The sequence below is a fragment of the Vicugna pacos genome, chromosome 29 (genome assembly GCF_048564905.1).
Source record: "Vicugna pacos chromosome 29, VicPac4, whole genome shotgun sequence".
Lineage (NCBI taxonomy): Eukaryota > Metazoa > Chordata > Mammalia > Artiodactyla > Camelidae > Vicugna > Vicugna pacos.
In genome coordinates, this window is record NC_133015.1 from 3,781,184 (window position 1) to 3,808,179 (window position 26,996).

At 33.5% G+C, this 26,996-nt stretch overlaps 1 protein-coding gene across 5 annotated transcripts in view; it reads right to left on the minus strand.

The window, feature by feature from the left end:
* Window positions 1-776: 776 nt before the first annotated feature.
* Window positions 777-26,996, minus strand: part of CNBD1 (cyclic nucleotide binding domain containing 1) — a 299,007-nt gene continuing 272,787 nt past the window's right edge. For 2 of the 5 annotated variants that reach the window (XM_072951720.1, XM_072951716.1), the window contains 2 exons: window positions 22,818-22,877; window positions 8,933-9,229 (listed from right to left, as the gene is read on the minus strand). In XM_072951720.1, coding sequence (XP_072807821.1) covers window positions 9,113-9,229; window positions 22,818-22,877 — 177 coding nt within the window. In that variant the 3' untranslated portion in view covers window positions 8,933-9,112. Of the gene's footprint in view, window positions 1,274-8,932; window positions 9,230-22,817; window positions 22,878-26,996 lie in introns of those variants that run through there. The other 3 variants (XM_072951719.1, XM_072951718.1, XM_072951717.1) reach the window with 3 other exon arrangements.

Here is a 26,996-nt window from a genome sequence, read left to right on the forward strand (position 1 = left end):
TACAAATAAGGGATGGGATATAGATGTGGAGAGTGCTTACGGCATTTGTGTTTGGGATTCTACATGATCCTGAGGCCCTGCTGTGTCCCTGCCATACTCTCACTGGACCTTTGTAAGCTTCTTGCCCAGTCTAGTTCATGTGGCCTAAAGGGTTTTCACTAATTCAGCCCCCAAATCCCCATTTTAATGTCTGAATTCTAAATCTCTAGTTTCCTCCTAGACGGGCCCACTTGTATTTTCCTAGAAACTGAAAATTCAACTTACCCGAGACTAAATTCAGCACCTTTCCCTTAAACTTACTCCTTTTTCTGTCTTGGTGAAATTAATCTAGCAGGACTCCAGTAGCAGATGACATTAATTAATTTAGCTTCCTGATAACCACTCTTGATTTCTGGGAATATCACTCATTACCCATTTACTTATTTCAAATTTAGGAAAGCTGGCGTATTTTATAGCCTATGTCTTGGCCAAATCTAATTGGCCCTAGATACACCTGATGAAATTTGACATGGTGTTTTTTTCCAGAATTTTTATCTGGGAACCCAAAAGGAAAATAAGAGTAATGTCTAAGGCAGAACATTTGAATAAATGATGATGCCATTAGCTGAGCAACAAAACACAAGATGAAGAGAGAATTTTCAGAAGAAAATTGTGAATTTAGTTTTGACTATATCACGTTTTGAGGCGTCTGTGTAATGACTTTGTGGAAATATTCAACAGGAACTTGTTAAAGTCAATTTGTGGAGGAAGGGAATAAACACCACCAAAGGAAAAAATACCTATAAAATAAAATTGAATTTATTTGGCAAGAATTAGAATAATAATCGAGTGATATCACTTTTAGTAACACAATTTTCTTGTTAACATTATTTTCCAGGTGCAGATTTTAATCATTTCAGTGTTATGCTCCAATAAACCAAAAGCTGGGCATCTTAAGGACTGTTAAAAATACACAATATGTAAAGATAAATAAGCAAGTGATTCTCTGTTTTGATAAAAAAATAACTTTTTATCATAACTGGGTCCAGTTATCCTGAGAACATTTCAACTCTACCTAATGGGAAACCCATATTTATTTAACAGTTTCCATTTGCTGTTTAGTAAAACAGGTCTTCTATGCTGATTTCCATGTCACTCATCTTAAGCAGTAATTTCCTTTCCAGCTCTATAGTCGAGGGGCCTTCTAGAGACTCCAGCATGTCACAGTTCCTGAGAACACTGCCTTCTCGGGCCATCTGAGGGGAGCAGTGAGGAGACAGATCTTGGTTTCACTCTGCCTGTGGAGGAGTGTTGAAGTAAGAAGATCATGTGGGGAATAAAAACAGATATGGAAAATAAGAAATGTGAAAGGAATATACATCTGAAAAGTAGAGGGAACATTTTAAAAACTGAAATAGAACTTATGAGGTGCATATGGAGATTAGGGTTACTGATGTCCAGCGTATTTACTTGCTGCTTTAAGATGGACAGAGGTCTTCTGACCTTTATTTGCTTCTAGTAATCTACTTAAACTTCAAAGTACAACTTTCAGGCCACCAAATTTTGATTGCCTACTTCAATTTGTTGCTGAAAATTAGTATCAATTTACTTTCTTCCTCGGTTAAAAATTGGATAATGACTTCAAAGATTCTCTGTGAAGTCATTTCGTTCTCTTTTAAGTTCAAGAGAGTGCTATTGTAATTTATCTATAGAAATATCATCATACAAAATTCACATACCACAAATAATTATAAAATAGACACAAAACTATAAAGAAAGTAATAAAATAAAAATAGGCACAAATTAGGGTCTTCTTTTTTTCTACAGTCATATTTTGGAGGAAGTGATAGAAATTTTACCTACCTCATTTCTAAATATAGTTTGTTTTCTTTTCTCAATAAATGGGCACTATTTTGTCAATCAGAGTACCCAAAAATTCTTCATTAATGAAGATTTTTAGGAATGATAAGATTTTTAAACTGACAAATTCAATGAATATAGAAAAAAATGTCATGAAAGAATTTCATGGAATTTAGAGACAGAGAGAACAAATATTGAATCATTAAAACCTAGAAACTAAGAACTACAAAGACACAGTGACAAGTAACAAAATGATCAAAAAGATAATAATGAGGCACTAAGGAGAAGTATGAAGAGATTTGTTTCTTTAGCCTAGAGGGGAAAAAAAAACATTTAATAGAAATCAAGAGAAATGTTTGTTGTACATTAATAATTTTTTTTCTTTTTGTAACCAAAATTATTTAAATGAGGTTCTCTGGTGGATTTTGGAGTTTTTCTGCTTGGAGATATTTAAAAAAGGGACTAGAAAAATATTTTCACAAAGTATTTCAGACATTTACCTGCCTAATGACAGGCAAATTAAACATGATTTCTCAAGGCCCTTATAGTTCTACTATCTTATAATTCCTTTATTTCATGGTAATTAATACACTTTGAACTGCCAGTATTCTCCATTTATGTGAACAGGCATCAACTCCTGTATTTTATTTCACTTACAAGACAAAAGCTTGAAAAGCACCTTCAGATAGCAATTTGTACATGATCTGATATATTTTCATGGGTTTTTAAACATGAAAGAATTAAAAGAACTGTACCCAAGGCTGCATTATTTATAAGGGGGAGGTATGAAACAGCACACCACAAAAGAAATTAAAACAGAAAAGCTGTAGAATGCCAGTAAAAGCCTCTATAGCTTATCACATTTTCAGATCAAGCACACATCTACACTTTGAGAGTGATGGCAGAGGATCATGGATCTCTTCTAAGAATCACTAAGGATATTTCTTTTCTAAAGTGATGAATGAGATCGCTTGATACGGCCAGAAACTTCATTTTATTTTTACCTAAGGGTATATTAAACCCTTGACAAAGTAGCTATCTATTGGCTGGTTTATTATGATTTGGACTTTTCCTTATGATTTTCATCAAAAACAAATTGAGAAACACAAAAGAATATTTACTAGCATTTACTAGAAAGCTACCTTCCATGTATGTCCATTTCCTTATCTGTACAGTAGAGAATATGTAATAGAATCTACTTCACATGGTTTTTGAGAGAATAGAGTTTAATCCATTGAAAGCCTCATTATAGGTTCTCACTTATATTTTTTTAACATTTTTATTGATTTATAATCATTTTACAGTGTTGTGTCAAATTCCAGTGTTCAGCACAATTTTTCAGTCATTCATGGACATATACACACTCATTGTCACATTTTTTTCTCTGTGATTTATCATAACATTTTGTGTATATTTCCCTGTGCTATACAGTGTAATCTTGTTTATCTATTCTACAATTTTGAAATCCCAGTTTATCCCTTCCCACCCTCTACCCCCCTGGTAACCACAAGTCTGTATTCTCTGTCCATGAGTCTATTTCTGTCCTGTATTTATGCTTTGTTTTTGTTTGTTTGTTTTTGTTTTTTAGATTCCACATATGAGCGATCTCATATGGTATTTTTCTTTCTCTTTCTGGCTTACTTCACTTAGAATGACATTCTCCAGGGCCATCCATGTTGCTGCAAATGGCATTATGTTGTCGGTTTTTATGGCTGAGTAGTATTCTGTTGTATAAATATACCACCTCTTCTTTATCCAGTCCCCTGTTGATGGACATTTAGGCTGTTTCCATGTTTTGGCTATTGTAAATAGTGCTGCTATGAACATTGGGGTGCAGGTGTCATCCTGAAGTAGATTTCCTTCTGGGTACAATCCCAAGAGTGGGATTCCTGGGTCATATGGTAAGTCTATTCCTAGTCTTTTGAGGAATCTCCACACTGTTTTCCATAATGGCTGCACCAAACTGCATTCCCACCAGCAGTGTAGGAGGGCTCCCCTTTCTCCACAGCCTCTCCAGCATTTGTCATTTTTGGATTTTTGAATGACGGCCATTCTGACTGGTGTGAGGTGATACCTCATTGTAGTTTTGATTTGCATTTCTCTGATAATTAGTGATATTGAGCATTTTTTCATGTGCTTTTTGATCATTTGTATGTCTTCCTTGGAGAGTTGCTTGTTTAGGTCTTCTGCCCATTTTTGGATTGGGTTGTTTATATTTTTCTTATTGAGTCGTATGAGTTGCTTATATATTTTGGAGATCAAGCCTTTGTCGGTTTCACTTGCAAAAATTTTCTCCCATTCCGTAGGTTTTCTTCTTGTTTTATTTCTGGTTTCCTTTGCTCTGCAGAAGCTTGTAAGTTTCATTAGGTCCCATTTGTTTATTCTTGCTTTTATTTCTTCTAGGAGAAAATTTTTGAAATGTATGTCAGATAATGTTTTGCCTATGTTTTCCTCTAAGAGGTTTATTGTATCTTGTCTTATGTTTAAGTCTTTAATCCATTTTGAGTTGATTTTTGTATATGGTGTAAGGGTGTGTTCTAGCTTCATTGTTTTACATGCTGCTGTCCAGTTTTCCCAACACCATTTGCTGAAGAGGCTGTCTTTATTCCATTGTATATTCTTGCCTCCTTTGTCGAAGATTAGTTGACCAAAGGTTTATGGGTTCATTTCTGGGCTCTCTATTCTGTTCCATTGGTCCATATGTCTGTTTTGGTACCAATACCATGCTGTCTTGATGACTGTAGCTCTATAGTATTGTCTGAAGTCTGGGAGAGTTATTCCTCCAGCCTCTTTCTTTCTCTTCAGTAATGCTTTAGCAATTCTAGGTCTTTGATGGTTCCATATAAATTTTATTATGATTTGTTCTAGTTCTGTGAAATATGTCCTGGGTAATTGGATAGGGATTGCATTAAATCTGTAGATTGCCTTGGGCAGTGTGACCATTTTAACAATATTGATTCTCCCAATCCAAGAGCATGGAATATCTTTCCATTTTTTAAAGTCTTCTTTAATTTCCTTCATCAATGGTTTATAGTTTTCGTGTATAATTCTTTCGCCTCCTTGGTTAGATTTATTCCCAGATATTTTATTACTTTGGGTGCTATTTTAAAGGGAATTGTCTCTTTACTTTCTTTTTCTGTTGATTTATCATTAGTGTAAAGAAATGTAACTGATTTTTGAACATTAATTTTGTAACCTGCTACCTTGCTGAATTCGGTTCTCACTTATATTAAAATTATTATTACTGGACAGACTTTCTTAAATAATCACTGTTTAATAAATTCACAAATTAATGAAGGCTCTTTATTCCTACATAAAAACATATTAATTAATGAATAAAGCAAATAAAAATGTATGTGGCTACAAGGCTTTCCTTACATTCATTTGATTATTTCAATATCTTAGAAACATTTTTATACATAGTGTACATGTTGCAATTATGTAATATACTTATGTAGTAAAGATGTTAACATTATATATAAACATAATGTTGAAAAATGAGCCCCTAAAGTATTGTTACAGTATTAACCAAAGGTTAAACTACAGAAAACACAGTTTAAAAGAAAATCATAAAGATATAGATGGATTCTGCTTATAGTTCCTATTGAAAATTTCTTAAAAAAAAAAAAACCCTGATAGTTTATAGGTTGCTTTTGGTTATAATTTATGCTGGAAAGATGATATAGAATTATAATTTCTTAATCATGGGACTCATATGATATATCAAAATCTGATGAATTCATTTCATGTTTTAATATTGTGATGTTTAATATGTATGCATACATATATAAATTATATATACACGATTTTCCACAATTCTTCAATACGGCCAACTTTTTCTATTAATTAACTACTGATTGTGATTCTGTTGGAAAGAGGGCTTATATTCTTTTGTTACCTGTTAAATTAGAAGAGAGTAAATGAATGTTCCCTGTATCATTCTTTTATCTGTATACATGAGTTTGAATATTTCATAATATAAAGAGGGTATGAGTCAGGGAAATAGAGACAGTGTTAAAACCATAAGCAAAACAAAAAGACAACCTGTGGAATGGGAGAAAATATTTGCAAAAGATGAGACTGAGAAGGACTTAATCTACAGAATATATAAACAGCTCATACAACTTAGTAAGAAAAAACTAAACAACCCAATCCAAAAATGGCCAGAAGACCTAAACAAGTAATTCTCCAAGGAAGAAATACAAATGGCCAATAGGCACATGAGAAAATGCTCAATATCACTAATTATCAGAGAAATGAAAATCAAAACTACAATGAGGTATCACCTCACACCAGCCAGAATGGCCATCTTTCAAAAGTCCACAAATGACAAAAGCTGGAGAGGGTGTGGAGAAAAGGGAACCCTCCTACTCTGCTGGTGGGAATGCAGTTTGGTGCAGCCACTATGAAAAACAGTATGGAGATTCCTCAAAAGACTAGGAATAGACTTACCATATGACCCAGCAATCCCACTCCTGGGCCAGGGGGAAATTTTTAGTTCAAAAAGACACATGTACCCCAATGTTCATAGCAGCATTATTTACAATAGCCAAGACATGGAAATAACCTAAATGTCCATTGACAGATGACTGGATGAAGAAGTTGTGGTATATTTATACAATGGAATACTACTCAGCCATAAAAAATGATAAAATAATGCCGTTTGCAGCAACATGGATGGCCCTGGAGAATGTCATTCTAAGTGAAATAAGCCAGAAATAGAAAAAAATACCATATGATATCACTTATATTTGGAATTAAATAAAAGACAAATGAAATTGTTCACAAAATGGAAACAGACTCACAGACACAGAAAACAAACTTATGGTTACCAGGAGAGAGAAGAGGGTAGGAAGAAATAAATTGGGAGTTCCAGATTTGCAAATACTAACTAATATACATAAAATAGATAAATAATAAGTTTATAATGTATAGCCCAGGGAACTATACTCAGTATCTTATAGTATCCTATGGTGAAAAAGAATATGAAAACAAATATGCACATGTCTCTGTATGACTGAAGTATTGTGCTATACACCAGAAATTGACACCACATTGTAAACTGACTATACATAAATAAAATTATATAAAAAAGAAGAGAGTCAACCGCAGTTGGCAGTGAGGGATTTGGGGGATGTTATTATGGTTGTAATTGGAAACATTTAGAACACTGGAAGTTTGTGTGCTGAAGATTATTTAGTATGGAAGAAGATACTGATAATGAAGAAGAGAGAATAATCAAAGAAAGGAAGAATTTGCCTTAGTTACATGGGTTGGACCACAGAACAGGTCGATGTGTGAATGTATTTGTACATTTGACTTTGATAGGAGAGGGACACCACTGTTCACTTTAACAAGAAATGTAGAAAACAAAATTCACAGAAACCAGAAACCAGAAACACATCTTTCTCTCCTTCCTTCCTTCCTTGCACTATCTCCCTTTCTTCTTTCCTTCCTTCCTTCGTTTCTCTTCCTTCCTTCGTTTCTCTTCCTTCCTTCCTTCCTTCCTTCCTTCCTTCCTTTCTTTCTTTCTTTCTTTCTTTCTTTCTTTCTTTCTTTCTTTCTTTCTTTCTTTCTTCCTTTCTTTCTTTCTTTCTTCCTTCCTTCCTTCCTTCCTTCCTTCCTTCCTTCCTTCCTTCCTTCCTTCCTTTTCTTTTTCTTTCTTTTTCTTTCTTTCTTTTCTTTCTTTCTCTCTTCCTTTTCCTGTCTTTCATCTCTCTCTCTCTTTATATATATATATATATATACACACATACATATATATGTCATTTGTAAATAATGTATTTCTGTCTCTAACTGTAACTCTACCTCTAATTCTTTTTCTTCAAAAATAATTGAAATCTGCCACTGGAACAAGTTTGAGTTCCTGCAAGACTCAGAATGGACCTGATTTTCACAGTTCCATAGTACAGAGGACCTTTATCTGAGTCACACGTGGGTGAGCAGCTAGAAGGCAGAGATAAGATTTAACACTTGCATCATTAAAGACTGAAGCTTAAGGATACAAGAGCTAATCAGACTTTCCCATCACAGTTTGTTAAATAAATGGTTAAAATACGTGAAAAACCAGTTGGTAGAAACAATAGATTCCTCTTACTTCTTCTCTGACTATAACTACCCAAATCCTTTCATTTTTATTTTCTCTTCAGTATCTCCGAATCTGTCTCTACAACTGCACAAGCATTGCTTAATTCAAGCCCTAATTATATCTTATTTGGACTTGTTGCTATTGTTCTTTCATCATGTTCTTGCTTCTATTTCTCCACTAGTGTAATTTCCCTAAAAGATAAATATTACAGCATCATTCCCTTACGTAAACCCATTCCATGATCTTTCAGCCTCACAGACTAAAACTCAAGCCTTTAGTATGGCATATATGATAGTGTAGATTTCACTCAGGACCAGCCGCATAACTTGCGAGCCCCATGAAAAAAATTAAAATGTGGGGCCTCTTAAAATTCATATGTTGAAATCCTACTGGCCAATGTGATGGTGTTATAAAGTGTGGCCTTTGGGAGGTGCTTTAGTCATGAGGGTGGGGCCCTCATAAATAGGATTAGTGCCCTAATAACCCCACAGAGCTCCCCAGCCCCTTCCATCACTAAGGACACAGGGAGAAGCTGCAGACTAAGAACCAGGCAGGAGGTCCACACCAGAGTATAGCCATCCTAGTGTCTTAATCTTGGACTTCCCAGCCCCCAGAACTGTGAGAAATAAATTTCTGCTGTTTATAAGTTACCCAGTTTGCAGTACTTTGTTATAGCAGACCAAATGTACTAATCCATCTTACATACACTATAGAATGTATAGAAAACAGGTCGTGCTTTGCAAACAGATTTAAGATGGTAATAAAATTGTATTTTATAGGTTTTAAGCAATGAAAAATAAATTTCTATTTTTGTTTCAATTTTGTACTTAATACAATGAGCCAAACCATGATACCTAAAGATACCAATTGGGATTTAGGTTATCAGAAATCTTATTTTTAAATTTCTGGTTCTCTAAAAATTATTATGGAAAATACTTTTACCTTTTTATGATACAAGATCCTAAAACCATGAAAAAAATTGAAAAAAGATTCAGTTATCTAATATAAAGGTATCTGTAGGAATTTATTTATATGAATAAATTAGTTAGGAAGCTGGACCACAGGAGTAAGTACAGAGGTGTAAGGTCATTTTGTAGACCACTACAAGGATTTAAAATGAAGGACAACAACAAAAAAAGAATTTATAATTCTTGCTGAAATCCCCAGCTTCTTATGAGAAGGGATCTAATAAGTGACTACAGTATCCTTGAGATGCCTATGAATGCTTTTACAGGAATGGTCCCATTTTCCAAAGCCTGGAATAATTCCATTATAATACAAGGAGTCTTTTGTTGTCTCATCCTAGAAAAAGAAGAATTATTAAAAACTATTAATCCTATTATTCCTAAACTTTAAAACTTACAGTAGCATAAATTCCATAGAAAAACACATAGAAAAACCAACAAATAATTAAAAATCTCTCTTAAAACTTTTGATCATAGAATTTTCATAAAAATATAATATGTACATAATTTTCTATTAAATAAAAATCTATCAACATTTGTATGTATAACTTCTCAATGGACCAAATTATTTTTTTAACTTTTAAAAACAAAAATATGAAGAGAGAGTATAACTTGGAATTTATAAAACATGATTTTTTTCCTTGAAATCCTTTCTACATGGTTTTTAGTTGATCATCTTGTTACTGATAAAAAGAAGTTAACAGGAATTAATTATCCAATCTTTGTCATTTGCCAACATCAGAAACTATTATGATGACTGGAATAGTCTGTATCATCATTATAATATGTGATGCATCTCTCTGGAACCCCTCATCTAGGTGACTGTCTATGGTGTCCCTCCCTCTCTGCTCTTGATGGCAGCAGTAACAGTGTAACAAAAAACAAACAAACAAACAAAAAGTTATGCTGTAGCAATTGATATAGGATCAACAGAACGAGACTGGAGAAGTGTTATTTCCTTTTCTTTTCTCTTTAAAATTTTTTGGGGTAATAAAGTTTACTTGTTTGTTTATTTTTAGAGTTGGTTCTGGGGATTGAACCCAGCACCATGTGCATGCTGAGCATGCACTCTGCCACATGAGCCACACCCTCCCCCCTTAAAGTGCTATTTGCAAAAAGAGACTTCAGGAGCCGCAGGGTGTTTCCTCCACTGTCCCTCTTTTCTCCAAGGGAGAGCAGTCCTCTGGGTTCCAGTATAATGCAGACAGGAGTCAACCCATGCTGGGCAAGTGGGTGAGAAGTGGACCTTTGTGGCTGACAGTCCTGAGGGCTGGCAGTCATTGGTACCATGGCAAAATTTAGCCTCTGGAAAATTACATGAATATTTTTAAAACATTTATTATCCTACATCTGATCTTGTATATATTGACTTTGTTTATGAAAACAGAGAAAGAAATAAAAGCCAGAGAAAGTAAGTGGCCTTTATAAATAAGTAAAGGGAATGAGTTTTCAGTGATTGCTTACTATATCCCAATTAAGCCTTACAACAAATATGGAGAGTATTTGACTAGTTTTAATTGAAGACATTAAGGCAGTTTTTAAATAAAGAAATTCTAGTTGACTCCCAGGGTTGATGTGTTAATTATAATAATTATATGCTACAGACTTGTGGTTACTGGAGGGGTAGAGGGTGGGAAGGGATAGACTGGGATTTCAAAATTGTAGAATAGATAAACAAGATTACACTGTATAGCACAGGGAAATATACACAAAATGTTATGATAAATCACAGAGAAAAAAATGTGACAATGAGTGTGTATATGTCCATGAATGACTGAAAAATTGTGCTGAACACTGGAATTTGACACAACACTGTAAAACGATTATGAATCAATAAAAAATGTAAAAAAAAATAATAATTATATGCTGTTTAAGTATTTACATTTAATTTTATTATTGAGCATAACATTTTGCAACTATTAAAACATAGCAGATGTCCATAAAACAGCTACTAAATCAATAATATTCAAGTTAACAACAATTTAATTTGAAAGATATTATAGTTACGCTGAAATTATATCCTACCCCAAAAAACAAAGATGGTATCTATTGTTACTACATAACTTTTTGTCTGTTTGTTTTTAGTTCAGTATGCTTACCTGTTGTGTGCAGCATATTAATTTAATTCTTATGCCACATGTCTTCGTTTGAAGGACTGACAAACTTTTTTTCTACTTCATGGCCTACCATTAGGTTATTTTCCATTCAGTTGTTACAAAGGAAAAAAATTATGCATGAAATTTGCTAACTTTTTTCCATAAAACTTGGATAATTAAAACAGAGAAAATAATTAAAGACAGAGAAAATAAATCTCAGGGCAGTAAACAGATACTTAAAAGTGGTCACTCAAATAGGTCAAGATTCATTTATATTATTTGTCCATTAACATTGAAAATAGCAAGTAACACTCATATATAGATTTACAGTAAAAATAAGATACGTGATATCATATAGAATGCAGTCCTGTCATTTCACTGAGGTCTGAACTTTTGGGTGTAAAGCATCAGTGTTCTACAGGTTGAAAATCCTAAGTTAAGGCTTGAAATGTTAAGTAACCTGTGAGCCATGCAGCTAAGAATGGCAAAGGCCTGATTTGAATCCAATTCAGTTTTCTCTTTATGTTACTACAAAATAAAAGCTCTAAATATAGCATTATCCTGTTTCAAGTAGATAGTTCAAAAACCCGCACAAAATTTATAATCTGATAATAATGACTGAAAAGTAAAAAGGAATAAAAGTGTTGATCAAAAAGATGGCAGAATGTCAGAGAAATACATAAATATGGAGAATATGAATTTTTTCTTATCCGAAGCTGACACCAACAGAAATATTTTGCTGGAATAAGCATAAAGCTGCTTGCTCGTTTACTGTTTACTAGAAGTTACTGCATTTTAGCATCAAGCATAGTTGACCTTATATAGGCAGCTAAGTTAAAATGATATTTTAAAACAGTATTGCTTCCATTTCTGAATAAAATAAACCTGTTTCTCCAAGTATAGTTAGATCCACTGGTGGTAAAATATAGCATAAATTTAATAACAGTTTCCTCAGAAAAAAATAAACTCATTCAATGGTCCTAAAACTTACTCTACCATATAGTGTAAAAATAGCGATCTTTTAATTTTTCTGAGTTAAATTTAATGTATTCTGGAAGTTCACTTTTTGGACTTGCAGGAAATTGAATTTAGGCACCCTTGATATTACTTCCGTTCTTTTCAGAACAGTGTAAATGTCATGGGTCTAATGCAGTTTAAGCCTTTGAGGGAGCGCATGTGGTGTCGCTGCGTGGTCACTAATGACACGCTGTGCTTTGAGCCCACCCACTCCTTATTCCTGGGTGACTCTATCACTTGTGAGATTCCACTGTCTCTGGCCCACCCTCTCCAGGTCTACCACGCAGTTACTCTCTCTGCAAGGCGCCACCTTGGTTGGTATAGTGGGGGAGCTGACACCAATTCTCTTTCTTGCGGAACATATGAAATTTCAGTTCACTCAGAAAATTTCAAAGAAGCTCTTCCAATACCCCTCTGTTCTTTCAGCAGCCACCAACCACATGGAAATCATTCTCCATATCTTCTTCTCTGGATTAATGATGAATATTTTCCCATTAAAGCTCCATTATAAAACAGTGGAGCTGGGAGTTGGAAAAATAGATGCTACCAACTTTCATTTCATTCTTTTTATTCTTACTAATGTACTCTGTTAGACATACTTTTTGTTTTAAGAGCTACATGTTAAAAATACTCAAAGTTAGGCTTTGCTGATTTTTTATTGTTATGTTAGATTTGGTAATACAAGGTGTTACTACTTATTCAATTTAGGCCACTAAGCTTTAATTATCAAATACAGATAAGATGGAAAAATAAACTAAATTATCTATCTCCAAAATTAGGGAATTTGAATTTTGTCTAAAATGTATTCATATGTATTCATTTGTCTTATCTCTTTATTCTCTCTCCCTCCTTCTCTCTCTCTCTCTCTTAATGTGATAAAATATACATAATATTTACCATTTTAACCCTTTAGAATTGTACAGATCAGTGGCATTAAGTGCATTTACATTGTTGTGTAACCATCACCATAATCCATCTCCAGATGTTTTGCATCCTTCCAAACTGAAATCTGTACCCACCAAACAATAACTCCCCGTTCCACTCAGGCCATTGTAACCACTGTCCTACCTTCTGTTTCTATGAATATGAGATAGAATTTGACTATACTAGGTACCTCATGTAAGTGGAATCATGCAATATTTGTCCTTTTGTGTCTAGCTTATTTCAGTTAGCATATCGTCTTCAAGATTCATCCATGTTGTAGCGTGTATCAGATCCTGACGTTCTCTTACAGAATTGTTCTTTATGCCATGAGCATGTCTGGCAACAAAGCTCAGAAAGGAATTGGAAATGCTGAGCTTAGTGGATGTGAAGTTATAGTGTACCTTTTCTTCATGACAGAGAGACAGAGACAGAGAGACACAGAGAAAGAGAAATTTAGGGGCACTAAAAGAAAAAAATGCAGAAGCTAATATTACAGAATTTGCATTTTTTCCATTGCACTGGAAAATTAATTTGAACACTTTTCAGCACTTCTTCATTTCAGTTTCACATTAGACACGGAGCTTTTTAGATTTATTGCTTGGTTTGAAAAGGACAAAAAGTTTGTAACAGCCTCCCTATCCAGCCACTTTTTCCCAAATTTTTTGAAAACCAGGAGGTTTTTCCATTAAAAACCTAGTCATGGGAATCATGAGAGAAGATGTCATTGTTATAAAACATTGCAGTGAGGACAAAGACTGCCAAATTAAACACAAAGCGTAAAATGCGTCCGCAAACTCCCACACCCTTGCATACGTATCCCAGTGTGAACTGCCTGTGAGATTCTGATGACAGAATCGGACCCACCAGACGATCATTCTGAGAAGGACTCAGCTCTCTCCAGAAACTGCATGTGTAGTTCCCAGAGGATTACATCTTTACTCAAAAGCAGCAGTTGAGAAATGGGGACGCTCAGCATTAGAAAAGAAATCCAGCTATGATGACGAGTTGCACCAAAAAACAATGTGGGAAAGGCAGTTGTTGGGTTTGGATTCTCAAGAATAACATTAAGTTTGTGTAACCAAAGATGGAAAAAATAAAACATTAGAATGGCAAACTGTTTCTTCAGGAAACTGAATAGTTTATTTACAAACTTAGTTTGTGGTTTTTTTTTTAATCTTTGGACTATATGAGGCAAATGCATCAATAAATGGATAATACTCAGGACAAAAATAAAACACACAGAATGGGTGCATGTTATACCTATAGATAATGCTTCTATTTATGTGTCCATAAAAGTGTACATATTCTTTACCAGATGTTTGCAAATCCCTTTCTTACCTATGTAAACTTATTATTATAAAAATTATTAGATTTGCAAGTATTTTCTCCTATTGCATAGGTTGCCTTTTAGTTTTTTTGATTGTTTTCCTTTCTCTGATAAAGTTATGTTTAGTTTGATGTAGTCCCTTTTCTTTATTTTCACTTTTAATGCCTTGGCTTTCAGCGTCAAATCCAAAGAAATCATTGCCAAGACCAATGCTAAGGAGCTTATTCATGTTTTCTCCTAAGAGTCCTATGGTTTCAGGTCTTACAGTCAAGCCTTTAATCTACTCTGAGTTGATTTTTGCATATGGTGTAAGACAGTAATTCAATTTGTTTGTTTATTGTATGCATGTGGCAGTCTAGCTTTCCCAGTACACGTAGTAAGAGAGACAGTCCTTCCCCCACTGTATAGTCCTGGTTCCTTTGCTGTAAATTAATTGGCTATAACCATGGGCTTATATGTGGGCTTTCTGGTCTGTCCCATTGCTTTAGATGCTAATGTTTAAGCCAATAACATACTGTTTTGACTATTATTGCTTTGTAATACAGTTTGAAGTCAGAAAATGTGAAGTCTACAGCTTTCTTCTTTTTCAAGATTGTTTTGGTTGTTTTGTGCCTTTTGTGGTTCCATACAAATTTTAGGATTGTTCTATTTCTGGGGAAAAATGTCATTGGAATTTTGACAGAGAGTGAATTGAATCTGTAGATTGCTTTGGGTGGTAGGGACATTTTAACAATATTAATTCTTCCAATCCATGGGAAGGAATATTTTTTTCATTTATTTGTCTTCTTCAGTTTCTTTCATCAATGTCTTTTTGTTTGCAGTGTACAGAATCTTCACCTCCTAGGTTAAATTGATCTCTAAGTATTTTCTCCTTTTGATGCATTTATAAATGGTATTGCTTTCTTAATTTCTCTTTCTGGTAGTTCATCATTAGTGTACAATAATGCAACTGCATTGTATATTGATTTTGTATCCTGCAAATTTACTGAATTTGTTTATTGCTTGTATTCATTTTTTGGTGGAGTCTTTAGGGTTTTCTATACATAACATGTCATATTCAAATAGACAGTTTTACTTCTTCCTTTTCAATTTAGATGTCTTTTGTTTCTTTGCAAAACATATACCTGGTAGGGGGTTAATATCCCAATATGTAAAGAACAACTCAATAGCAAATAAACAAACAAACTGATTTGAAAATGGGCAAAGAAATTGAGTAGACATTTTTCCAAAGAAGACATACAAATGGCCAACAGCCACATAAAAAGGAAAAGCTGCTCAACATCACTCATCAACAGAAAAGTGCAAATCAAAATGACAACGAGCTTCACCTCAAAACTTTTAGATTGGTTATTATAAAAAAAAAAACAAATAATAAGTGTTGGCTTTAAGTGGAGAAAAGGGAACCTTCCTGCACTGCTAGTGGGAGTAAAAATAAATAATTCTAAAATTTGTATGGAAACACAAAAGAGCACAAATAGCCAAAAAACAATCTTAAGAAAGAACAAACCTGGAGGTATCACTCCCCCTAGTTTCAAACTATGTTAAAAAGCCACAGTTATCAAAAATGTGGTGCTGGCACAAAAACAGACACCTAGGTCAATGGAACAGAACATAAAGCCCAGAAATGAGCTGACAATTATATGAGCAATTAATCTATGACAAAGAAGACAAGAATATACAATGGGGAAAAGACTGCCTCTTCAACAAATGGTGTTCGGAAAACAGGAGAGCTACCTGCAAAATTGAATGACTTTGTATCACCATATACAAAAATAAACTCAAAATGGATTATAGACTTAAATGTGAGACCCGGAATCATTAAATTTCTAGAAAAAAAACATAAGCAGCATGCTTTTGGACATTGTTCTTAGCAATATTTTTGGTTATATTTACTCAGGCAAGGAAAACAAAATCAAAAATAAACAAATGGGATCACATCATACTAAAAAACTTTTGACAGTGAAAGGAACTATCAACAAAAGGAAAAGGCTTCCTACTGAATGAGAGAATATATTGCAAGTGAGAAATCTAATGAGGGGTTAATAGTTAATGTCCAAAATATATAAGAATTCATAAAACTCAAAATCAAACAAACTACCTGATTGTAAAATAGGCAGAGGAGCTGCATAGATGTTTTTCCAAAGAAGACCTACAGATGGCCAACAGACACATGTGTACACACACAATGGAATATTACTCAGCCATAAAAAAATTAATGAAATTTTGCCATTTGTGACAACATGGATGGACCTGGAGGGTATTATGCTAAGTGAAATAAGTCAGACAGAGGAAGACAAATACTGTATGATTTCACTTATATGTGGAAACAATACAAAGAGACAAACATAATTAAACAGAAACAGTTATCGGTACAAACAGGTAGCTGCCAGAGAGGAGATGGGTGGGTGGAGTAGAGAAATATGTGAGGGAGGTTAAGAGGTACAAACTTCCATTTACAAAGTAATTGAATCACTGGTATGAAATGTACAATGTGGGGAAAAAAGTCAGTAATGATGTCATGTGTTTATATGACGACAGATGGGAGCTAGGCTTATTTGGGGAAATACAGCATCACTGTGTTGCGTACCAAGGGCTAACATAGTGTTGTAGGTCAGTTTTATTTCAAAAACAATCATTCAAACACACAAACAAACTCATAGGAAAAGTGATCAAATTTCTGTTTACCAGAGGTAAGGGGCGGTAAGAGGGAGATTGGATGAATGTAATAAAAATGTCCAGTTATAAGAAAAATAAGTACTAGGGATATAATGTACAATGTGTTAAATATAATTAACACTGCTATACGTTATATATGAAAGTTAAGAGAGTAAATCCTGAGTTCTTATCACAAGAAAAAATACATGTTTCTATTCGTTTAATTTTATATCTATAATGAGATGATGTTTACTAAATGTATTGCAATCATTTCATGAAATATGTAAGTCAAATCATTGTTCCGTTCACCTTAAATTTATACAGTGCTGTGTGTCAATTATACCGCAATAAAACGGGAAGAAAGATCAGAGGAATGGACAAACATGTTGTGAGATACACATGCAGGCAATTCAGCCTAAAAAGGACTGGAATACAAACTACAGCCTGGACAAACCTCAAAAACACTATGCTGAGTGAGAGCGGTTAGATGCTGTACGATTCCATTTATAGGAAACATGCAGAAGAGGTTGACTCCTAGAGACAGGTCACAGCAAATGAGTGATCACTAGAGGACAGCCAAGAGGGGAGAGTGGGGAACAACTGCTTAGTGGACACGGGATTTTCTTTGGGGTACTGAAAACAATTTAGAGCTAGATAAATGTGATGGTTGCATAAAATTGTGAATGTACTAAATGCCACTGAATTGTTCTCTTTACGATAGTTAATTTTACGTTATGCGATTTTCACCTCAATTAAAAAAAATAAAACATTAAATATAAATATGTGTTAAACAGAATAGCATCAAAAATAATAAATTGCCTCAATTTAACTAGGGTTTAAGCTTAGCCTTAAACAAGATAATAAAGCAAATTCAGGTAAGTCAAAGAAAGAACTTGGATAAAATTTTATTCTATCCATATGCCTATTTCTTTTCCTGTACAGCATCCTTTAGAGAACTTCTCACAGTTCTATGCATACATTCACTTGTGTCTTATTTCTGTAATTTTTGTATCGCCATGAAAGATATCCAGAAGTTCCATAAAAGGAGAGACTATTTCCTTTGCCTTTACCCTGATTACTTTGTGAGACACAGAAGAGTGCTCAATAAACATTAGCAAATTGTAAGAATTTTTTTCTTCTTTTAACATTTCAGGAGATCATGAGTCATTTTGATTATTCAGATATTCATCCATTTTCATCATGTAGCTAATGTTTACTGAAGACCTGCTTACATACCACTCCTGTGCTTGCTTCTGGACACACATCTGTAAATTAGAGACCTTACCTTCAAAGAGTCTAAAATCTATTGGAGGAAACAAACAAACGAGTGTCGAATAATGAGACAAGTTTTTCAAAAAAAACATGACAAGGATGTGTTAAAAAAATTTTCCAGTTCTCCATTTCAAAGCTTTAGATATAGTTCAAAGGAGGAACAATGGACATTTCTTTTCATAAGAATCCCAATGGGAAGAGTAAGCATATGTGAAATTTATGGTAAAAAGATCAACCTAGGTTTAATGGGAAAAGAAAGAAGATTTTAACTTCTTAATAATATATTCCATTTCAGTCATGAAGGCTAGCCTGAGGCATTAGGTCAATTAATATGATAACTCGATACATAAAGATTTAGGCAAAACAAGTGAAATTTAATTTGGTAATCTCACGATAATCATTGAGGATCCAGAAGAGAGCAACACAATACTTAAAAAAAAAAAAGAAATATAGCACTTATGAGGGGGACTGATGGAACTGATGAAATACAGCCTAGAGAACAGAAGACTAAAATTTAATTTCGCTTGCAGGGACATAGTAGAGATATGACATTAGGGGTCAAAGAACTAGTGTGAATGCTGATTTAAATGTGTGTCAATAATCAAAAATACATATGCAAATAGGGCATTTGGGCATTTATATTTAGTTTAAATTTGATTTATTTTCTCTATAGAATTTTGTGTTTTTTGGCTCTGGATTAACGTACAAGAAATAATTTATATTAGCAATAACATAAGTGACTGAGATTTTTTTGTGTTGTTTTCTTTGTATTTTTGTGGAGTAAATTTTTGTTGGTTTTTTTGAATTATGCTTTTTCAGTACAACTTGTAGATATACAATAAATTGTGTCCATTATGCCTGTCTCTTCTTAAAAGTAATAAACAGTTAATAATATTAGGTTGATTTGGACCATTAATCATTTAATATGTCCAATGAAAATGAGACCACCAGGCCCTGCCCACTGGACTCCTTTCCAAAATTCGTAATACCACTTAAGGCACGAAAATTTTAGTTATGGACCAGAGTCCATGATTTGGACTTGTACTTCTGCAAACTATTGAATATTTACTTAAAAAGCTTAAAAATACATTTTGAAAATTAATATGGAGTTATTACTTCAGATATTCTGAAATGCAATTTCATTTCAATTTTTTGTAGTTTGTTATTTGCTTTAGGTCTTTTTATGTTAAAATGGATTTCCACTCTGACTCTCAAGACTACTCTGATTCATATTCATTTCATTATTTTATTCCAAATAGAATAAAGTTATAAAAGAATTACCAATTAGATTAACTAAAACCAGAAAATCAAAATATCCTTATCTGGAGAACAAATTTGAGCAAAATACCGGTTGCAACTATGATAATCACATTTTTTATGTCAAACTATTAAAAGATTCAAATATTTTTAACTAGGAAAGTGAAATCTGATAAAGGCATCAGAAAGGCATTTGTTTACAAAATTAGTCTTTTTCCAGCTCTATATTCAAGTTAGCATCGAGTTTTTATTGTTTTCCTATTTGTTCAATGCTTCTCTGTTTTGTATGATCTCTATTTTTAAGTTCCCTAAAATAAAAGAGAGAAGGAGGTGCATGTATAAAACATTTAACTAGTAACAGTTCAGCATATAACCAAGCATGTAACTGTAAATTACAGACCATAAGTATCCCCCAATTTTCTACATTTTAACTTAATCTTCCATAATACTGCTAAGTGGCTCCCTCACCTCTCAGGAGGTGCAGTGGAATGGTTCAACCAGTCCTGGTGGAATGGCTGGCTCCCTATCTCCTCATCACTTTCCTCATTCTCTGGCGGTTCTTAAATTAAAGCCACTTTCCTAGACCTAGTTGTTAAATCAGATTTGTGTAAGTACATAATCTCACAAACATCAGAAATCATTTGTTTGAGTGAGACCCAACTGTGTGTACATTTTCCCAACTGCAAGAACAGGGGTGTCATGTAGGGAGCCTGAAATTGGCTATGATGGGAATATTTGCACCCTGAAAATGTACAAATCAAAGTGTGTGTGTGTTTTTTTCTGCATATATCTTTTGTTGTGGAATGGGAGAGTAGGTTGTTAAATATTGATTAACACACCATCGTGTACAACTATGTATTTTTTTCTCTTTCTCACTGGTTTTTAGTTCCACTTCTGATGGATCAGTTGGAAAATTGTCTGTAAGTACCTTTACTACTTAAGGCTGCTGGGTTGGGAAGCATGGACATGGAAGTTCACATCTCTTAAGTGCATATATAACATCTACAAACTGTGAAAATCTGATGTGTTCACTCTCACAGGATGTTTATCAAAAAATGCCTAGGTGTTCCAATATTCCTTGCTGTATACACTACAAAAAGAAGAGAAATCAAGGCTGAGTTCCATGACAACTCCTTGGCTCCAGAACAGAAATCCTGCCCGGACTGACCATCAAATCTTCGGTAACAGGACATTTTTAACAAGAATTCCTGTGGCAGATGGACTTGCACAGTTGGCAAATAGTCTAGGTTTTAGGACCTGAGACAAGAGCAACAACCTCAGAGACAATTCCGTGAACCCCTCTTTGTAAACTGTTCCCACAATAACTTTAATAAATCTGGTAGTCTTGTATATCCAGCCAGAAGTTCCATGAACCATTTCCTAAACATGTGATGACAGTGTTTCCACAGCACATAATCATTCAAGAAACAAAAACCTGAACCAAGGGCCTTGAACTCCCAGATTTTCCAGGGATTCTCCCATCGTATGATTGGGGTGACAGCAGCAAAGCTGGGGCACTTTATTCTAGACCGTTTCAACAGCATGACCACCTACTGGTAGTATGTACATCATTTATTCATTCATTCATTTGTTCATTCTTCATAACTATTGACTTCCCGATATGTAACAGGTACTGTGTCAGTCAGTGTCTCTCCTTTACTGAAATTACAGTCTAGTAGTGAAACTGACAATAAGCAGCTACAAATCAATTCCGGTACAGGTATTTCAGATGAGAGAGAATGGACTTCTACAAAACTGCACGTTCATTAGACAAGAGATTTTGGTAGATGCAAAATTCTGACAGAATTAAATGCAAATTTTTAAAAAAGATTTGGATACATTTAAGGCAAATTGGGAAGTATTAAAATAGTTTTACTCCTTGTTTTTATTTTGTGTATAAGAGTACAGAAAAGATCAAATTTTATTTTAGAAAGAACTAGAATTTAAGAGAAAATATTATATATTTCAACAATAGACTTAGCCTTACTTTTTTATTAAATTATAATATTTGCATCAAAGCAAATCCCTAATGGGAGCAATATCAAAACTCAATGACTGATAAGAATATGAACAAACTTACAAGAACTAGCTTATCTTGGACATAGAATTAGGAATTTATCAGAGCAAGAGCAACCTGTCACTCTGCCAAGGATTGCCTCACTCCTCATGGTTAAGGAAGGTCGTGTTTTGATGTGGGAATTCATCCCACTCTTTATTTCACTGTTCTTAACAGAAATGGATATTTGGTAAGTTTTTTCTAACACACTTGTCCTTCCCAAATGGGTCCATGCCTCAACCCTACACCCTACAACTGCAACACAAAGGAGAAATATATGTTGGGCTTAAAGTCACACAGTGGTTGTGCAGCACTGACCTATGGTGAATTGAGCTGTTTGGGAAATCTTTACCCTTTCTTCTATTCATTTGAGGGGTCCATTAGAGTATTTTTTTTTAATAAAATACCCTATTTAAAATCTCTGCCTGTCTTTTTTACTTTCTATTGATGTGACGTCTCATACTGCAATAATCGGCTGCATTAACCAGAAAAATGAAGAGAAGTTGGTACATCACCTTAGATCTTTATGTTGTATTCGTTTTAATTTTTTTACACTATGTGTCTCAGCTGTGACATAATCTTCAGAGTTATTACCTTTTAATTTTTAAATATACTTAAAGTTATACACAAATGAAATGTTTAAAGTGCTTCACCCACTCTGTGTATCTTGTAGAAGGTTTTGGATAAGTGGAGACAGTGACGGTGACGATGGTGGTAACAGTGATGCTGATTCTGGCAGTCAGTTCTTCAGAGTACCCAAAATGTGGATGAATCCCATAGCAGCATGAGAATCACCGTAGTCAATAATTTTTCTAATATGTATATTACAAAATAAAGACAGTTTTATCCTCACTAGCCAACTGCATTCAATGGCCCTCATATACAGCACCATAAAATTAAAAGAACTCATTGTTTCTAGAATTGGGCAAGCCCAAGTTATAGTACTGGGGTTTATACTATCTGTGTTACTTGAACAAGTTCCTTAATCTCCAGTCCTTGGCTTTCTCTTCCATAAAATAAAAAAGAAAACCAATCATTGTAGTTAAAGGGATTAAATGGCACAGCAAATATAAACTGCTCAGCACAAAGCAGGAACTTAATGCATATTCTACCCTCTAAAATAAAAATGGAGTTACTACAAAGAATTAAACAATGAATTTTTCAGTTTAGGTATTTTCATTAACATCCACTTATTATAATTACTTAATTTTCCTTAATATTCATACTCTCTGAAAAAGTTATCCCTAATCTACTACAGTATAACATGAAGAAAGAATGATGAGTTATCCTATATATTTTGTTGTAATATGTAGTGTTGTACCTTGAAACGTTTCCATTCCTTTTTTTGTTCCTTTTGCAAATATTCATTTTTGACATCTTCCTATGAGAAAACATAAGATTAGATTGATTAACTGAGCCAATATTTCTTTTCAATTATTTAGGAGTCTGTATAACTAACTGGGTGACTGGAAAATAATAGAAGTCAAATAGGTGCATAGTAAAAAGATACGGCATAACCTATTTGAGAAATGACTCAGATAAGAAGACAGTCGTATCTTCAAAGACAAACAGGTTCTTAAAATAAAGTTTTACTGGTAGCTTATAATGAATAATTACCATACATTAACAATTTAGTTATATTCATATAAAGTCTTACACACACACACGCATACAGACTTTCCAGACATTCCTGTATCTTAACACACTTAGATTTTGTAAAATACAAAGCAGCCAAGAAACAGGGTTGAAATTAGAACTGTTCTCATCTTTTAAGCAAAGATTTGATCAACATGATTTCTTTGGTACAATGTAGCCCTAAGACTATTATTCCATTTCTTCTGTGTATGTCATCTTGTTTTGTTTTTAAATTTAAATGCTGAACACAGTGAGTGAGTATAGGTCTACATATATGCTGAATAAAGGCTTATATAACATGTACATAAACATTGAAAATAAGCAACTATCTTACTAACAGTCTCCCAAAGAGCTTTTTATCATCAAATGTAAATGGACATTTTTACATTTTATAAAGACATAATTAACGTCTATTATGTTTTACACATTTTAGAAGAACACAATAAAACATGAATATTATAAACAGATTTCTTTGGGAAAAAAAAAGAGTCAATCACTTAACTTTCCAGCTATTCATATCAAAGCCTGTAACAGTACCTTATGGCCTAGATATGATCAAAATAATTCAAATGACAATGAATTGGTTTTATACATTATAATATGTAATGTAATAAGGGTATTAAAGATAAATAATGTACAGCAGCTTATTTCTCTTCTGGAAATTAGCCTTTCATATAAAACAGTAAGTTTCCAGCTGTTTGACATGATAGATAATAACTTGTAATTAATAAAATAATCAAATAAATTAATAGAGAGTAAGCCAATGGAATATTCATTTCCTCCAAACATATATGAACTCAGACTACACTAAACATAACTCAAACCTTGGGAATTTATCACTCACATAAGTATCTTACCTTGGTCATTACTTATGTCTTTAATTTAGTATTCAGAAAATAATAGTGTACAATGATTCCCAAGTGATTAATACTATATGAAACTGCTTGTGTTTTTATTTGGAGATTTGTGATAGTTTGACATTTTCCTTTGAAATCATGCCTGTAATCACCCCTAGTGTGGAGCAAACTTTAGGATTAATTGTAGTGTTTATGAATTTACTGACATTATTATTCCTCATACAAGGGTAATCTGCCGGATAACTCCACATTATGGAATAAATAATGACCCGGCTCTCCTTTTGGCAGTCCAAACGAGACATCTTTCAGAAAAAACAAAAAACAGATGTCTAACATTAGCAGATGTCCAGGGTGACACACTAAACATATGCAGGGAGTGGAAACCCTAGATCCTCTCACACGTGTAAGAAATTCTGACCAGTATGTGTAAGATTTCCTAGCAGCATCATTCGCATCATTTGATTTCGTTAAGAGTAGAATTTTGTTTCTGTGTTAGATAATGATATCTTCCACGTTCCAATCTCTGCACTGATGCCAAAACTATTTCCCTTTCAAAAATAAAAGTAATGATCCATTATATTTTTAATACCACACTTAGTTTTATTATTTTCATACTATTCTTTGCATGAAATAACCCAAAAGACTGTAACACGGAAAGATAATTTATTTCACTATCAAAATAAACTCTTAAATTAATCTCCTTTGTCCAAAAATTGCAGGTGGCTTCCTCCATTATTCATCGTTAGCTTGCTCAAGGATCTTCAGTGTGGACTTGCCTGGTTCAATTCGAGTGGAATCTCTGAAATTATATACTTAAGTTTTTCTCTCCACTAAAAGCTTTGTGAAGGCAGTGAGTCCCTTGACTTGTTTATCATTCTATCCCCAGTGCCTAGTATAGAGGACATAGCAGGTGCTCAATAAAAATTTGTTGACTAAATGAAACAGGAAAAAAACCAAATCATTTTTATTTTCTTCCTTCCTTCCTTTGTTCATTTTTGTGGTGAGATATCCTCAGTTTGTGCCACAGTTCCTTGAATTTGATAAGCAATAAATACTATTCAACTGAATTAACTCAGTTGAGTTAATTCACTAATTCGCCCCTTTATAAGCAACATTTCAGCCAACCTTATTTTTAAATTGAAATATAAATTACATACAATAAAATGTTCTTTGCTTATATTTTATGTTTGATGAGTTTTGACAATTGTATACACAAGTCTTACCAACACCTAAAACAAGACAAAGGACTTCTCTGTCATCCTGGAAATTTCCCTCATGAATTTTTTTAGTCAAATCCCTTTTTACAGAGGCTGTTGCTGCCTGACTTCTAGCTTTCTTTGTTATTTTTGACTATGTTACTAAATGAAATTATGAAATGTGTCTTTTTTGTTTCCAGTTTTATTCATTTCGCAGAATCTCTGTAAGCTACTCTATGTTGTTACATGTACCAATTTTTACTTTTTATTGCCAAGCAGTATTCCACTGAATTAATGAATCAGACTGTTGGTTAATTTTCTGTTGATGGGTATTTGTGCTTTTCATTTTTTTTTATTAAGACTCAGATTGCTATAAACATTCTTGGAAAAATATTTCTATATTAATTGATCTTTGTGTTAAATATGGTCACTGAGTAGATGTATGCCTACCTTTATAGGAAATGGTCAAAGATTTCTGCAAACTGGTTGTATTATTTTATACCTACAGTAGCAAACAATTGTTACGATTATTCCTCATCCCGCTACATGACAACCTATGACATTCAAGTCGTGAAGACATTCTCCTCTGCTTTCTTCTAGAAAATTTATGGTTCCGGGTTTTACATTTGTTTTCATCTGTCTTAAGTTATTATTATTGTTATTTTTTATTTTACTTTTATTTTTATAGAGTAAAAATAGGTGTTGAAATTATTTTTCTACAGAGATATTCAGTTATACTTTCTTTTTTTCATTTTTAAGTTGCAGCCATTCTACTGCATATGAAATAGTCTCTAATTGTGGTTTGAAATTGGATTTCTCTAACAATTAATGATATTGAACACTCTTTTATGTACTTTTTGGCTATTCCCGTATTTTCTTCTCTGACGTATCTGTTCAAATACTTCGCCTATTTTATGATTGAGTATTCAGCTTTATTTCTTTTGATATAGAAGTGATTTACATACTCTGCATCTGCATCCTTATCCAGACTTAGGTGCTGTGCTTTTTTTCTTGGTCCATGGATACCCTTCTGACCTAATTAGTCATGTCTTTTGATAAATAGATACTGATAATATTGATGGAGACTAGTTTATCATTTTAGAATAAATTTATCAGTGATTTTTATGTCCTAAGAAATACTTGCCCACGCCAAGGTCATAAACATATTCTTCAGTGTCTTATTCTAGAAGCTTTATGGTTCTTGGATTTATGTTTAACTGTTTGATCTTTTAAAATCCTTCTTTTTTTGTAGAGTGAAGCCAGGGGTTAAGGTTAATTTTTTCCATAGAAACATTCTGTGATCACAGCTGGGAAATGTTCTCTACTTTTAAGGACTCATAAAATTAGATTGCTCCCACACGGATAATCTCCCTTTCTCAAGGTCCATAACCTTAGTCACATCTACAAAGTCCTTTTGTCATATATATGTCATATATGATAACATATTCACACGTCCTAGGAATTAGTCTATGTTATTATCCAATCTATTGCATTTATCTTTTAGACTTTTCTAGTTCAGTTGCATTTAAATCCAATTATTAAGTTTAATTTTTCATATGTAATTTGTCAACCACTTTTAAGACTAAATTAAGAGGTAATAATGAAAAATCTCCCTTCTTGCTTCACCCCCTCTTTGTTCCATTCCTAAATCTCTTAAGTAACTGCTCTTCTCATTTCTTATTTAATTTCCAGAAGTTATTTTTGGATTTTATTTATCCACGTATAGGCAATTATAAATATTCTATTTTCATCATTTTTACACTAAATGTTTCATAATATATGTACAGCTTTGTTTCTTGCTTTTTCATTTAA